The sequence below is a fragment of the Bemisia tabaci genome, unplaced genomic scaffold (genome assembly GCF_918797505.1).
Source record: "Bemisia tabaci unplaced genomic scaffold, PGI_BMITA_v3".
NCBI lineage: Eukaryota > Metazoa > Arthropoda > Insecta > Hemiptera > Aleyrodidae > Bemisia > Bemisia tabaci.
Window position 1 is genome coordinate 320 of NW_027311860.1, and position 16,546 is coordinate 16,865.

At 34.8% G+C, this 16,546-nt stretch overlaps 1 protein-coding gene across 1 annotated transcript; it reads left to right on the forward strand.

The window, feature by feature from the left end:
* Window positions 1–502: 502 nt before the first annotated feature.
* Window positions 503–16,455, forward strand: LOC140225984 (hemicentin-1-like; the record flags this gene model as incomplete). Its single annotated transcript, XM_072306043.1, has 18 exons — window positions 503–611; window positions 1,265–1,409; window positions 2,021–2,142; window positions 2,921–3,043; window positions 3,683–3,811; window positions 4,760–4,935; window positions 5,667–5,787; window positions 6,651–6,826; window positions 7,228–7,543; window positions 8,574–8,669; window positions 9,269–9,438; window positions 10,120–10,234; window positions 10,519–10,666; window positions 11,598–11,719; window positions 12,324–12,473; window positions 13,680–13,811; window positions 15,037–15,155; window positions 16,069–16,455. Coding segments are annotated over 18 exons (2,856 nt in total), but the record flags the coding sequence as incomplete, so codon positions are not given.
* Between the last annotated feature and the right edge of the window lie 91 nt (window positions 16,456–16,546).

Below are 16,546 nucleotides of genomic sequence, written 5' to 3' on the forward strand. Positions count from 1 at the left end.
TAGTCCATTTTTGGTTAAAGTAATGTTCTTAGCATATCTTCAAGAAATAAGATCAAAGTCTATTATTTAAGGTGATGCATGGTGATTCTTGTTACTCAGGGTCCAATTATAGCATGTTGGTTTCTAGGCGGGAGACAAAATGTTATTCTAAGTTTAAAAGATTATTTAAAACGATAGCAAAAATATCGAACTCAAAGCTTGAAATCCTGATTTGGCTCAAAAAAAATTTTTGGATTCAATTCCAGAATCAATGACACTATCGACTGAAATATTATTTTATAGTTGAGTCCTGTTGTCTTTGAAGTGACCATTAGACTTACCTAGGAGTAAAGCACTACATATCTTTTTGTCTAAATTTTACTCAGAATATGTCTAGTTTGTTTAAAAAGTCCAAAATTCACTCTTGAACAAGATATAGGCATTTATAGTGTATTGTAAGTAAGATCGGTAAATTAAATTGCAATTACAAATTGAAATATTGGTTTATGTGTCAACTTTTAAGATTGCTTTTTTTCACATTAGTTTTATTCATTTTCAGATCAATGGTTTCAGCAAAGATGGTACACCACTGAAAAGAATAACACCAACTGCTATAAGTCCCCAATTACCAGGTAGAATATTCATATTTTGAATACCTTTTGTATGCAATACCTTTGTATGCAATACATACTGAATTTATTTTATTGAAGAACAAATTTTACCAAAACCAAGAGAAGGTTCAACGTGGCAAGAGAGGGGCAGAAGCTTCGATCTTGCTACCATGATTGCCTGGAGTATGATTGCACACGAGCATGATGCTTGCTATCAAAAATAGGAAGGTCAGCTCATAACAGTGTTAAAGTCACAAGTTTCTTCGAAAATTATGATATTATTTGGGTGTTGTACATGATGACAACACCCAAACATCATACAAGAGGCATGATGAAATGATGTAGGTTATTTTTCTGTCTCAGGAATTTTTGGACTTCTGGGATCTTTAGTCTGATCTCTTTTTGAAAAACATATGATCATGATCTCACTTTTAACAATCTCCCATATTGTGACTGGGCGCCTTCAACCCTATAAGAAACTTGGTCCAAGTCATAAGAATATTCATGGCAATTGTTTCATTTAATCATAAAAATTATGCGAATTAATAAAAAATCATTGAGTGATTTTTTTTCCCGTGAGCTCAAGTCAATTTTATACCCCTCCGTTCTTTGATCCAATAAATGTGTCTACCTATTTCTACCCTAATTCATGTGTACTTGTGTTTATATTCTAGCAATTCCAGAAATTCAGCCGACCACAAATTACACCGGCCTGATTCATCAAGACATCTCTCTCCAGTGTTATGTTGAGTCTCTAGTCCCATTTTCTGTGCGTTGGTTCAAGGACAATAAGGCTGTAGGACGAAATATACAGTATCCGTAAGTTTCCAGTTTCTGCAGCACTGGTTGTCTTATTGAATTAAGTTTAAACTTCTCAGCACTCTTAGGACACAAAATCATTAACTCTCTTCTGATCTCTGATACTTGCGACCAGAACCTGAAATTACTTGTTGTGAGATTTAAGGACCTAGGTAGTCAGCGTTCCTATGAGTGCTGATTAGTTCTTAGAAAATTGAGAGGCTTTGTTTGTTAAAAACTGAACATACCAATATAATACTGCGGAAAGTAGGTACAGAACAGGAGTGTAAAATAGTAAGCAAGAGTGGAAATTTATGCAGTGAAAATCAAATAAAATGTTGTGTGTTATGTGAGTTATCAAATGTTGTTGCTTGAAGTACTTAGCTTGAACAAAGGTACTTATAGCAGAGATGAATTACTTGCACTCCTGGTTAACAAAGAGTTTTATTCTGCCTCAGGAGCAGCTCAGGAGATCTACCCGCTCATCTGTGGAGCAATTGCACCTGCATAAGCCCAGTAGGATATTCTAAAAGGTCATTTTTCAGTTTTGCTTTAATTCTCACATACATTTTCTAACCATGGTCCTTTTTTTCAAAATTAATGTTGATGATTCTCAATATTTTACTTCTCAGACAGACTGCAGTAGCTGAATGGAAGGTGAGCGATCTCAAAAGTGAGGATGAAGGCACTTACGCATGTCAAGCCAAAAATGCAGCTGGCTATGCAATGGAGAGGATTCATCTCTTCGTAACAGGTATGAATTTATATGCTTCATTAATGAAAGTTCTATCCCCTAAATTCCGTAATTGATATGTAGTTTCCACTCCTGATTCTATGAAACTGCATCAGTTTGGACTGCACTAACCAGGACCAAGGAGAGAATTCAATTTAAAACTGTGTAACTCAACTGCACGCTGAGGTACGGTAGGGGCAGATGGATTTTGGACTGTATTGTCCATCATCAGTGGCTCAACTTTGGTTTTATCATATCCTTGCATGCAAGTGAGTCTACACATAGTTTTAAATTAAATTCTAAAGTGTCTTGAGAGAATGCTGATGATTGGAGTAAAAACATACATTTTTCAGATTGCCCTGTTGTGAATCTCCGAGTGTGTTTCATTTTTTTAAAGGAAAATGAGCCAATTGTCTCCGTTGACATTTTCTATGAGTTTCCTCCTCTCATTTTAATGAAATCACACGATATTGCATGGAAACATTGGAATCAGTTTTCATTGAAAAATTAAAACATACTCAAAGATTTTCAAACCTTGCAATTGAGGTACGCATTTTCCGCCTCTAGCACTAGACCCCTTATCTCAGTTTGCTTTGTGGCAGAGATTCAGTCCGATATTACAGTTTGAAAGGTAAATTAATCATCATTTGTGCACAGAATTTTGTGAATTAAAGTCTTTTTTGTTCTCTCAAGAATATTTTCTGAAAATTTGATATCGAAGTAGGTACAAACTTCTATAGATTAAAACTGATAAAAGACAAATCTGTTTTAAGTAATCCGTTTAAAACTTTTTTTCTAGGAAACCCTCCTTTTATTAGAACTACAGATCATGTAATTGGTACCCCAGATCAGCCTTCTATTTTAGAGTGTAAAGTTGAATCTTCCATGACTTACAATGTAACTTGGTTTCAAGGAATAACAGGTAAGACAAATTATTTTCTCAGAATTTGCTTCAAAAGAAACTGCGGCAGAGAATTTTTGTCATCTCAACCCAAAATATCAAAAACTATTCATGAAATCTACTCTAAGATCTCCAAACAAAGTAGAATAAGCACTTAGTTTTACTGTCAAATTATTTTATTGGTTCTCGAAAGCTCTATTTTATATAAAAACAATAATTGCCTTTTAGCAAGTATATTTACATAGAAAGTTCATTTCGTCCTTTCCCTGATGAAGGAACCCCAAGTTTTCCATTCCTAGGCTTCCTAGGTTGTCCCAAATTTTGCTGATCTAGTTCGTATACAGTCCTAAGACAAATCATTAAAATTTTTAATCAGAAATGCCCAGTAGTTCCCATGTCAAACATATTTTTGGGGTGGCAATGTTGCAAAATTGAAATAAAGTCACGTTCTTCCGTCTGGGAAACGACGACATGAAAGAAGAGATTCTACATTTTAAAAAAAATAGAATAAGGAGCTTTTGATTTACCTATAAATAATTATAGAGCATCAATGAAAAATTTCAATTAACTTATTGAGGTTAAAGATCAATTTTTAATTGTCGATTTTTAAGTAAGTCTGTATCAAGTCTCCTCAAAATGATATTTATTTTTATTCTCCAGGAGAAACACGACATTGGAAAGAATTGAAACCTGACAATAGATTTTCACTCGGGAGTCAAAATCAGCTGATCATAAATCCAACGCTTGAAAGTGATGCTGGATGGTATCAGTGTATTGCTCAAAATAGCGGTAAGTGTGTGATTTAAAAGAAGAATAAAGTCCCGAAATTCCCTTTTTGAGGTAAGAAACACAGCGAAATTTGTGAGGAAAAGTTATTGATCTTATTCCTTCAAGTCTCAATTAGAGGCAAAAATATCAATGGCCCCTTACCATCTCCAGAGAAAATGAGCATGAATTCCAGCCTATAAGGAGTAGGCAAATTTGAAAATGATAGATTCTTGCCTGAATTCTGTGTTAGACCATTAACCAATTTAACCATTCAGATGGATTGAATTTCACATTTCATCTTACTATCGGCTATCGTAGTTTTTTTCATATGCTTCAAAAATAATTTTGGTCCAATTTAACCACTGAAAAAATTTTGATGACTTTGGCACCACTTTCATGAATTTAAGGAAAGAGGAAAAACGGTACTTGACAAGCCTCTATCAATTTTTGATTTCTGAAAAATTTATGTTCCCTCACATTACACACAAGTATTGAAATGCCAAATTTATCAGTAAACAAATAATACAATACTTCTCTTTTTCTTGTGTCTCTTGAATCTTTTTGTAGCATGCTGGCACCAATTGGAAGAAAGAAACCCTATTGGGATTGGCAATGATTTCATATTGTAAGTAATTATATTGAGGCTACATTGTCAGGAATAAGTGATTGCAGCATTAGGGAGATTTCTGGACACCATCTTAGCTTTCTGGGCAACGCGCGTTTGAAAGGGAGCCCAAAATATGCATCTTCGGAGTTGTTTTTCGTGAATTAGTGAAATAAAAAACATTCCAGTGCACCAAATACACTGTCTACATTTTTAAAAATGCAACGTTAAAAAGTACTGAACAAATTCATTATGATCCATCTTCAATGAAATGGTTCAAAAAAATTTTAAATGTCCTTCAAAACAGTGCCTTTATAATATTTCTGTCTGATTTGATAAAGAATGCTTTTTTTGTTAAAGAGCAGCGGGCTCTGGAATGGGAAAATTATACTTGTCTGTCAAAGAAGAGCCAAAAATTAGCATTGAGCCCTCATCAATGAAAGTTACCAAAAATGGATCTGTTATCTTGACATGCACTGTCTTGAGAGGAACTCCCAAACCAAAACTCCTTTGGAGGAAAGATGACTTACCCTTAAGTGATGTAAGTTTTCAGTTGTTATACTTTTTTAAATAGTGTGTATATAGGGCCCCCTTTCCTCACTGGTCGCAATCCACAACAGATGCTCTGCGCCCTAAGTGGGTTACTTCAGACCTAAAAGAACTTGGAATATAATTCAAGAATTTTAAGGCAACAGATTCATATAAAAAATATATATTACCTGTTTGAAGCCAAAAAAGTATGAAAATCGGTCAGGTGAATCTCTAGTATGGATGAGTATGATCAAAAAATGAAAATTAAGGGCATTAGAGAGCTAGTGATGAATTGTATAATTCTTGTTATGTTTTCGAACAATATTTTTTTAATGACCATATGTGCAAATCTATTGCTTTGTATGAAAGAATATATGTTATTGATGCTATAAGAACAAATTACCAAAATAATATTGACTGCAGTGTACTTTACATTCTCCTTTCAGTGTGAAGAACACATCTTTGAGGCTTTCTGGAAAAGGTCGACTTCAAAAATTTACGAACATTCATTTCGGCGAACATCTTTTTGTTTATAAGTGTTTCAAATTCGAATTCATGGCTTTCTTTTTTCAGGTTTTTTTTGTGTTCTCTATTATGTTCTTTATGAAAAATCAATGCAAGAAGCCTCAAACATAGGTACGCAACAGGAAATGACACAGATTAAGGAAAAAGAAAGCTTTCGTTGATTTTTTTACATTTTGTCCTTCAAAATATTCATTACAAATCGCTTATTTTTTCTAGGGCTTACAAGGCAAATATCAACTCAAGAAGACAGAAACTTCCTCAACTTTAAGCGTTAGCAATGTTCATTTTTCAGACGCTGGTTTTTACACATGCCATGCTGTAAATGATGTCAACATTAGTATGTTTTTTCTTCTTATCTTTCTTATTTTTATGCACAAAACATAAAATTTGTTGGTTGTCCATTCAAGAAATACCATCCCATTATATAATCTGTATTAGGAGAAATGTTTCAACAAGTTAGAAATGTCAGTGTAAATACTTTGACCCTACGAACCATAGTTAAAATGAGATTGAAAATGCTTGATTAAAGTACTTCTATGCAACCAAAGCCACATGCTTGATGCAAAGGTATGAAATGAACAGGCCCTTTATGTTTCATTATAACACAGGCGTACGGATATTTTTGCATTGTGCGGGCTCTCTCTGTATTCAAGCGGATAGCGTAGGGACCAAAAGTATGTGGGGAAATGCTTTCTCTATCTTGAGAAGTTCATAAGCATGGTGGAGTGATACGGACTTGCAGGTGCCTATTCGGAGATTAGGACTTTGAAGATAGGTGACGAGGGGAACATCGTAACACAGTATCCTTATGAATTGTAAGCTTCAGCCTACTTTCACACCCTAGAATTGAAAACATTTGGTCATAGAGTGCTCAGTCATGCATGTGACAGCATTGTATTTCAGTGACAGAGATTTATTTTATTAAAATAAATAATTAGATCTGCCTCAGCACTAAATTTTTGAATTTAATACTGAAGGAGGTATCATCCTCTGAAAACCATTATGCATACTGTCATGCTCCACTTTTCTGATGAGAAATATATCTCCGCTACTACTGCACATAGTAACTTTGGTGTTTCTACTATTACATAACTTTATGGTGTATGCAATTAACCCATTCTGACAATCAGTCGTCCAATTTTCTACTTGTGAAAATTGTAAAATCCTCTCAAGCTGACACTTTTTATCTTGTTTTTCTAGTTACCAGTCAAGCTTTTGTTGAGTACGTTGAAGCCCCTGTCGTTCAGGTTGAGAAGAGCTATCAGTTTGTCAAAGAAGGAGACTTTGTGCGTTTCAAGTGTCAAGTTTCAGGACTTCCCCAACCTGCGGTATCGTGGTTGAAAGATGGGCAGTTGATTGAAATAAATTCCAATATTGTAAGTAATAATCTCAATTTGTATTTTTTGCTGAATTTGTATTTTCTGTGAGTCACCAGTTGAAAAATATTGTTATAACGGAAGAACCAAGGATAATTCAGCTATAGAAATGTTAGACAACAAAACTTTGCACACAATTTATGATTCAGCCAAATCTTTTCTTTTTCCATACCTTAAACCTCCTTTTGTTTCTCAAGATTTCGCAATATTTTATCTCTATGAGATACCTAAACAGGAGCTTTTATCTTTATTTTTGCCTGAAACACTGAGTTTGTCCAAATTTCTTATTAAATCAATGCGCTGGGTAGAATGCAAAGATGTTTACCAAACCCTGGGATGAATTACTGCTGTGACAGTTATTAATGATAAATTGATTCTGCTTTGTTGCTTTTTACATCTAGATCCGCATTAAAGACGACCTGAGCATACTGTCCGTAAAGTTGTCTGATTCTGGTCAGTACACATGTCGAGGTCAAAACAGTGAGAGTTCACATTCAGACTCTACTATCCTCGAAGTGGGGGTTCCACCAAATACAATTGAAAATCACATTGATAATACAATTTCCGCTGTCAATTTGGGTGATGATGTTGAATTTCACTGCGCTGTCAATGGTCTCCCAGTTCCCTCCATCATTTGGAATCGCGATGGAAACATGTCTTTCTTGGAATCAAAACGGTTTCAAATCTCCAACGATTCAGTGGTCCTCAAAATCATTGGTAAGTTTATAGTAAAAAAAACTTCCAGTCTACAAATATTGAGCTTCAGATTGTAAGTAAGGAACTTGTCATTGAATCCAAGTATCTTTTCATAGATGTGAAAATATTTCATTTCAATATTGAACAGAGAGTATGGAAGGTTAGAGGCCCGACTGGATAGGCAAAAATTGAAACAAAGGTTGAGCCGTCAGCAAGAAGTTCCGTACGTTGGCGCGAGAGTGCGTGGCGAGCGGGATTCTCATACTACTGCACTGATTGGCCAAGCGAGAGTCGCAGAAAGACGATGTATGAAAAATTGCCTACATGAAGGTGGTCCAGCAGCAATATACCCGCCGCCAGTAACTGGAAAACTGTAGAAAATAGTAGTTGCGTACGTTGCCAGCGAGCGCTTCTGTTTCAATTACTTAGCATTGAGTCAGGCCTCTAACCTTTCATACTCTCTGATATTGAACAGGTTATCAGAATAATGCAAAAAATGGTTCTAAACACTGTTTTCCTCATTTTGAACCAAAATTATTTATACATGACGAAATACTGCTGTAAATTAAATGTTCAACGCTGCCTCTGTAGAGGTTTTTTTAATTCCCTCCTAGAATACTTTACTGCAGCAAATTTTGTGTAAGAAATTGTCTAATCTATTTCATTAAAGAACATCACTTTCTCTCCCAGCAGCTCCGAATGTTAAGAGATGCAATATATTTTTTCCTCAAAGTTCTTGAAGATCCTCTGAGAATACTACCAAATTTGTTTGACCCAACTATCTGAAGAATTACTAAAAATTTAAAGTGATGCGAAAATTAACGCTACTCGTACATTTTAAGGAACAGCCTGTCAAAATTCTCCCTGATTTTTGAGAAACATCCTTTTTGTTCCACGTTCGTCACAACTCTTTTTTGTTGAACATTTTTGTCCTGTAAGGAAAGCTATATTGACATGTTGTTAGATGTTATGGTGTCAAAATTATACTGGCTAGAATTTTTGGGAATAATTTTCAGGAAATATTTATCTCCTTTATAATTTTCCTTTTCAGAAACATCTTTAGAGGATGAAGGCCTTTATACATGTGAAGCAGAGAATATATTTGGCAAAACAACACTTGAGTTTCTTCTTAAAATCACTGGAACTGGTATGAGTATTATATAATATTAACAATTTGTCTTTTCTCTGTGAATGTCTTTCTGTGTGTGTTTTCTCGTGATTATCAGAATACATATCATGGCCTCTTTTCAAAATATTTAACCCACAAAAGTGTAAGTTTGGTAGCTTTTTGGAATGGAGAACTTGTCAATTCCAGAACAGGTGTCTAATTCAGGAGGGAAAAATAAAAAAAAAATGAATTCAGAATGGGGCACAGATGAATTTTTGGTTTATGTGTCAGGAACAATGCAGAAACCTCGAATGCCAAAATACTTGAGCCATCTCATAAGTACTTTTATTGAAACAAGATTTATTGGAAGTTAATAGTGGTCTTAACCCAATAACTTAACATTTTATTTGACTCTCCTGCACTTAGAATTACAATTTAACAATGCAAAAATCAGAAACTTTTAACGCTTGAAAATAATCCTAAACTATTTTTCTGAGGTTGAAAATAAAAGAAAATATGCCTGAACTCTTTCTAATTACTGTTTGAATTTACTGCCTCTCACAACTTATTTTTCATCATGATGCACATTATGCCTCTCACAGTCAATATTCACCCTCCTCTCCTATTTCTTCCCCTAGAAGCTCCAAAGTTTGAAGAGACAAGTAAAAATGAAAATATCTTGCAAATTGCACCTGGAGAGAAGGCCTACCTGTCGTGCTCTCTGACTGGCGGGAAACCAAAACCATCAGTTCTGTGGTACCATAACCAGCTTCCGGTCAATATTGGGCACTCACGCTTTCAACAACATGTAGAGTAATCTCACATTTTTCATCAGCTCTTTATAAATAGGATAGGTAAAAGATTCAGAGTGTCTCTAAGGAGATGCAAAGAGAGGTTTGTGGAGAGAATGGGATTAAAAAAGAAAAAGAAACAGAAAAAAAAAACAAAAACAAACAGAAAAATTCTATGAAGAAGTGCTGAAAAGTATTTATTTTGACTGTTTAATGTTTTGTGAATGAAAAATCTGTGAAGAAAAACTTCTGTGAAGATCAACTGAAAAATCAGTGAAGAAAACAGAATATTCAAAACGAAACATTTTGCTGTGTGTAAGGAATCAGCGAAAAAAATTTTCATGAAATAATCGTGAGGAATGTTAATAGTACCTCCTACCCAAGTATTGCAATTCCTCTAGTCCGTCTCTTTTCAACTTGCAATACTTACATGTACTAATTCAAAAATTTCAGCTTTAATTTATTCAATGAGTTCAACATCAGATTCCTTACATGATAATACTTGATTGATAATAGAACATTTTGACTTCAAGTATATGAATGCTCTTTTGTGAAATAATGTTTTTATCAATGTGGCGATGAAATGCTGAACGAAAGGGTACATTTAGGTTCACTGCAAGTGCAACAACTTTCAATTTTCAACACAACTTTTCAATGCAACGTTTCATACTAAACGCACTTTCTCTTTCCAATTTCAGGATAATGGTAGTCTAACCATTTCTCAAATAGGGAAGTTTGATGGCGGAACATACGTATGTGTGGCCAGCAATCCTCTCGGCTCTATCAAAAAAGTTTTCACACTTCAAACTTACGGTAATCGTCATTTGCGTTTCATTTCTCCTGTGAAGAAATATTTACATGTGTATTATCCTTTCTCCAAAAAGAATTTTGCTTCACACAGAAAGCAGATCTGCAATCTGCAATCTGATAGGCAGAATAAAATGGCTGCTCAAAAAATTCTCTGTTTCAATTTTCAAGAAATACCCTATTTTTTATGTTTAATAATGCTGCATAATACCTGCATCCTACTTTACTCATCATGTAAAATGTTTTCAAGATCTATTGTTCTAACTCCTAAAATTTGCATAATTTTTCAGAGCCACCAAAATTTGAAGAAAATTTACAGTCTTGGTTTCATGTATTAATTGGAGAAAATGTAACGCTTCCCTGTAGAGTTACTTCGGAGCCTAAAGGGACTGTTACTTGGCAGAAAGACGGACATATTCTAACCACTGATAATAGACTGTAAGTACTCCTGAATGAAAAGTTTATCATTCACTAGGCAAAGGAACGTAGTTATATTGCAACATTGTCAAATTTCCTTTCACAATTTTTCTCTCTACTCAGAAACTATGGGACATTTTCTATCGAAAATGTCATGATTTTTTGATAGATTAGTGTCAGAAATCAGCAAAATTTGGGACGGATACTGCGCTGTCATTTTTGTGTGAAGAAAAGAAGTGCGTAAGTAGATTTTGCAAATTTGGACCGGAGATACGCTCTTTTTTTTTGGAAACAAGGAACCATCTACTTTTACAACTAAATATCTCTCCAATAAATTGTAAAATATGTACTAATTGTATATCAAAGGGTGCAGAAGCTCTTAAAATAAAACCTTCTTTATCGGTAAGAAAAAAAACTCTTTATAAAGTTTCATGAAAAATATAAGAATTAAGAATCATGTCCATTTTGTTGAGGTTTTCAACTGTTCCATTCCTTTAATTTTGCATAAGATTTAGCTTGATTTCTTTTTATAGAAATTATGTATTTGGAACTACAAACTGGTGATCATTTAGATTTTGTTAACTCTTGTGTCAGAAAGAAATGATTTTCAGAGGCATTTAATGGAAAGAGTGTAAATTCTAAAATTAAGTTCACCACTTTTTCTCATCAATTTATTGTCGACGAGCAATGAAATGTAGGTCTTCAAATAATAGAAGCTCTTATATTCTTTTGTATTTTGCAGTTCAAAAAAGTGAACCAATGGAATGTCGTACTCTTTTTGAGTCCTTCCTTGGTATTTTGATCTCTTCTTGTTTTTGTGTTGAGAAGTACTGGAAAACCACTGTCATTTTATTATTATTATCAATACAAAAGTTCAAAAAATACGATAAGATTAAGAAAAAGTGTTTAAATCCTTACAGCCTCATTTTAATTTACTCTTTGGCTGTTCCAGTATAATACTCGATGATGAATTGAGTGTGCTACAGGCTCAAATAGAGGACAAGGGCACTTACGTGTGCACAGTAACTAATCCAGCTGGTTCAGCAAGCAGAGCTGTAGCTTTGGATGTCTCAGGTATAATTTTACCCACAAGCTACTTTACATCCCCAATTCCAAAGCAGAATGAAGCCATGTTCTGTGAGGAGTAAAGGAGTCTGCTCTTTAGTTATCGGTGGGGAGATCTTCACCTTCATTCTTATGAAGAATTCTACGCTTTTCTAAACAATGGGTCAGTTAAGCCAGTAACATTGGCTCTTTTTATAACCCTTGAGGCAGCAGATGTGTTCTCATTTAACTTCAAAATATCTCAGATCTTCTCGTAAAAGTACATAGAATTTTGCAACTAGGCATGCAATTTATAATTCATATATGTAGTTATCCTTAAACTAGGGGGCTACTAACTCAGTAGTGATACATAATGTATAACGAACTTGTAACATAGTGACACATAATGCCCGAGACGCTTACCTGTTACTCTAATGATTTTATATTACCTATAGAGTAAGATTTTTGGCAGATAAATCCTTGTTCTCCAAAAGAGATCAAAGCATAACAGGCTTTTTTCCCCTCTCTAAACACTTTTTGATGCGTACTGCAAATCATCTTTCAATTTTAATTAGTGCCTTGTGAGCCTCTCTGTCTCATAAAATCATGATCTAATTTTTGTTTGCTTTATCAGCTATTCCTACCATTTTGGACACTCAAGAAAACATGATCACACTACAAGAAGGTGAAGATTACAAGATACCATGCACTGCGAGTGGAACGCCCAATCCAGACATCAAATGGAAAAGATTTAATAAAACATTTTCTGCTGGATATCATGATGGTAATCTTATTTTTAGTAAATAAAGAGTAAAAACAAACTAGGTGATCCCAAGAAGCGGTTGATAATTACTCAAAGAATAACAAAAAGCAACTAGAAACCTTAGAACGTCAATTGTTTATTTCAAGTTGTCTCTGAAAATTTTACATTTTACCTTCGGCTGGTTGAAAAACAGTTTTTGCCCATAAGCGAAAAGTAGTACAAATGAAGGAGTTGATTTATATTCTTGTGTTTTAAAGAAAGAGGTGCTGAAGATTGAAAAATTATACGGATACTTATGATACAAATGACTTTCAAAGAATTATGAGGCCTCAAAATCAGTTCTACCTCTCAATATATTTGATCAGCATTCGCTGAAACTAGTTTTAGTCAGAATTACAAAATTCTCTAACATGTTGCCTGCCATAATGTTTGGGTACATATTTTTGCAGCACCATAGCTTTCCCCCTCCTTAGAACAAACAAAAAAACAGAAATTCAATGCATAGAGTACATAGAGTTGTAATGTGAGTGGGAGAGGTGGAACCACTTTTAAGCATTTTCCAGGTCCTGAATTCTGGGACTCCTGTGTCACGCCAGGTCACTTTTTCGACACATAATCAACTGTTTGCGATATATGAGGGCCTGACCATCCAATGTAAAGAAAAAGGATGGGAATCACCTGTATGCTACATCGCCATTTTGAATCGAAAATGTATCGAAAAAGTGACCGAACCGCGGCACACACCAGGCTCAGAACTCGTCGTCCAGGACATGGTCCCAGCTCCCCCATTCACACTACGTTTCTATGTACTCTATGGTTCAATGGTACATTCTCCTGCTGAGGTCAGGCTAGGTCTGAGCCATTAGCATATACGCAGCTCCAATGATCGCTGACCTCACAGCAGCCTAGCAACGCAAGTGACAAAATGATCATCCTGGCGCTTGCCAAACTCTTCAATGCTGGTCAATACAACCAGCATAGCAGGGCACATGTTAAGGTATGCCACTTAATCCCTTATATGCGATATCCCTCTGATGCGTCGCTTTTTGCACTTCTTCTTATCGTCATTATCTTAGATTCTAAAAGAGTCTCATGAAACAGTGATTATGAGAATTTCCTCATCCACAGATTGGCTCAATAATTACTTCAGCTCATTTTTTAGGTATTTTTAACTAGTGATTATGAACAGAACTCAGGTGTTTCAAATTGATCAATGTACCTTTTCAGAGGAAATATTTATCCTAGCTGACAATAGCCTGATTTTGAGAAGTGTTACTCCAAAAATGGGAGGAACATATGAGTGCATTGCTGAAAATAAAGCAGGATCTGCAACAAGAGAATACACTCTCACTGTAAATGGTAAGCATCATAAATAATGTTTATTTTGCTTATTCTACCAAGACAGCTATCTTCCAGCCAAAAATGATAGTAGAAGAAGTTGAATCTCAATACAGCAACACCTTGATTAGCTGCCTATCACTTATTTGATGCTCTAATGAGGCACGTTCATACATTATTTTTCTTGTTTTTTCTTTGTATTAGTTGTTTTCTTCATTTCATCTAAACATTTTTCATGTGGTTTTAGAGGTGTTATGCATTTTCGATTATTCGGCGTTTTTGATAACTGATAGAGTTTTCCTAAAATTATCAGATAATTGAGGTATTGCTGTATTTTAGTAAAAATGTATACAATTGCTAGGGAATTAAGTCTCAGTATAAGGCATTTATCCCATTTAATGAAGACTCTTTCTTGTCTCCTCAAAAGAATTCTGTTTTGGGATGAAGTGTATTTCAAAAACATGAAATATTTCCATGCATCATCAAAGAGAGTATTTCAAAGGAATATATCTGGTGTAAATAAAGGATTCCTAACAAAAGAAAAAGTCAGAAGAGTTGCAAGATTGTGACTTTTTGCATCTCGCAGAGCTCTCTCGTAGTTTTCAGCAAATTTTTCCTCAAATTTTTGAGCCTGTGCCAATCCGCTTTGTGCCATGTTTATTTTTGCGTTTCTTTTGATTTGAAAAAATAAAAAGTCAGGGAGAAGCAGGAAAAGTGAAGGAGACAGAAAATGCAAGGGGCTGGTAAAATTTGGAAAGGCAGGGACAAGGGAAAGACAATTTTCTAGGTATCCATCAGGAATTGTCAATCCATCACTGTTTAGAAGTAAGCTTAAATTGAAATTTCAATTGTTTCTTCAACTTTGTCAGATCGCTATTGCCGAGTATCAAGTCGTCATTTTTGATGGACAACTATTTGAACTCCAAAAACCACCATATAGTTCGATTGAAAGTCAAGAATATCGAATTTTTCTACGTATCTTAACTGTGGTAAATCCATGGATTTGAAATTATTCCCATTAAGATTTGTTCTCTGTCTTGAGTAGGCTTTGCTTTAACTAGGTGGTTTTTGTGAACTATTTTTTTGGACAAGCCATGTCAAAATAAATCGAAGATGATAATTTCTAAACCTTGTTACGCGCGTTTATATCTCTTGTCTTGTCGCATCATTTGATTTTTCCGTTTTTATTCCAATCGTCCGCTTAAAGTTTTCTGCCAAATTTTAATTTTTAAATGCCTCAATCTAGTGCCGGATCTGCCTACTGGAGAACCCGATGTTCCTGTTGTTAATGTGGAAGTGGTCGAGTCCGATGTTGCTTTGTTAGAATGCCCTCTTCCCTCATTGTCTCCTCCAGAATGGTTGAAGGTGAGAATTCTCATCCTAATAATGCTGTTCAGCTAACCAGATATTGTTACATTAAAGAGATGCCGCAAAAACTGTGCCAATTCATCAATTTCACAGTAGACCAAACTCAAACATTGAAGATACTTTTTCCTCCCATTACTAAATTTATAACCATTCGCAGTAAAAGGGACCTTAGTTTCCAAAAAGTTAAATTAGGATTTTTGTAGGTACTACCATTTGTACCAAGGAGTGTTTTAAAAACATTTTGGCATGAATGACATGTCAAAATGTTCAACCCAAATTAAGTTAAAACTGTCTGGAATTGGCAGTTAACACAGTTATGATTTTGATACAAATCAGTTTGGATTTCTAATCTACTTTGTTTCAGACTCAAATCAGTTAATCAAAATGAAACGCTGTGCCCTTTATTAGGACGAAGACAAACTAAACTATTAGATATTCATTTATCCTGATACTTTCGAGTTTTTCTATCGAAAACACGTCCATTTTGCAACCTAACTTGGCAAAAATCACTCTCAAAAAATTTGGCCATAGTATTCTGGAAAGGAACTTTATAATGTGATTTTTATTGGTCTGCTACTAATTGTATTCAAAGTTTTTTAATCACAATGAAGATTGTATGATAGAGATTTTTCTTTTTTCAAATGGAATCTGGCAATTGCTTCATGCAAGTTCATAAAGAGAAGTTTTTAGAAATTGTAGAATGTTTGTTTAACATATTGGAAGATTCAAACAAACAATTTTCAAATTCGTATTGGCCACACACCTTTTTCATTAAGCTCAAGTAATGTCACAGTGACTAAGTATTTCTACAATATCCTACAATCGGCAAAATTACATTCATGTTGTTGGCCCTTTTTCGACAAAATATCATAGACACCATTAAAACTAAGTAAAATTTCTGTCTTGTCAGGATGGCACCGAGCTTGTAAATCTTCATAACGAGAGAGCAGATGAAGCACACTTTGCTCTCATGGACCGCCAGAGAATTGTAAGAATCCCGGAGAGTCGTATCTCAGATTCTGGAGACTACACTTGCCTTGTTGAGAACAACGATTTAGAATCAGATACGGCAATAGTTAGACTGAATGTTGTGGCAGCCCCATCATTTGAGCAGGAAGTTTATGAGCCACATGTCACAGTCATTGAAGGAGAGAAGTTAGTTTTAAGTTGTACAGCCCGAGGGAACCCTCAGCCCAAGGTGAGAAAAAATTTGTTTTTGCCCTTACCTAGTTTCTTTACCTCTGATAGTAACATGTTGTTATCTTACCGCCACGCCCACAAACATTGCTACAGTTAATCCAACAGATAATGGGTAGAAAGTATGCTATTCCTATTATATCAGTGTCATTGAGTCAAATAATATCCAACTCCATTTAGTCTTATTGAGA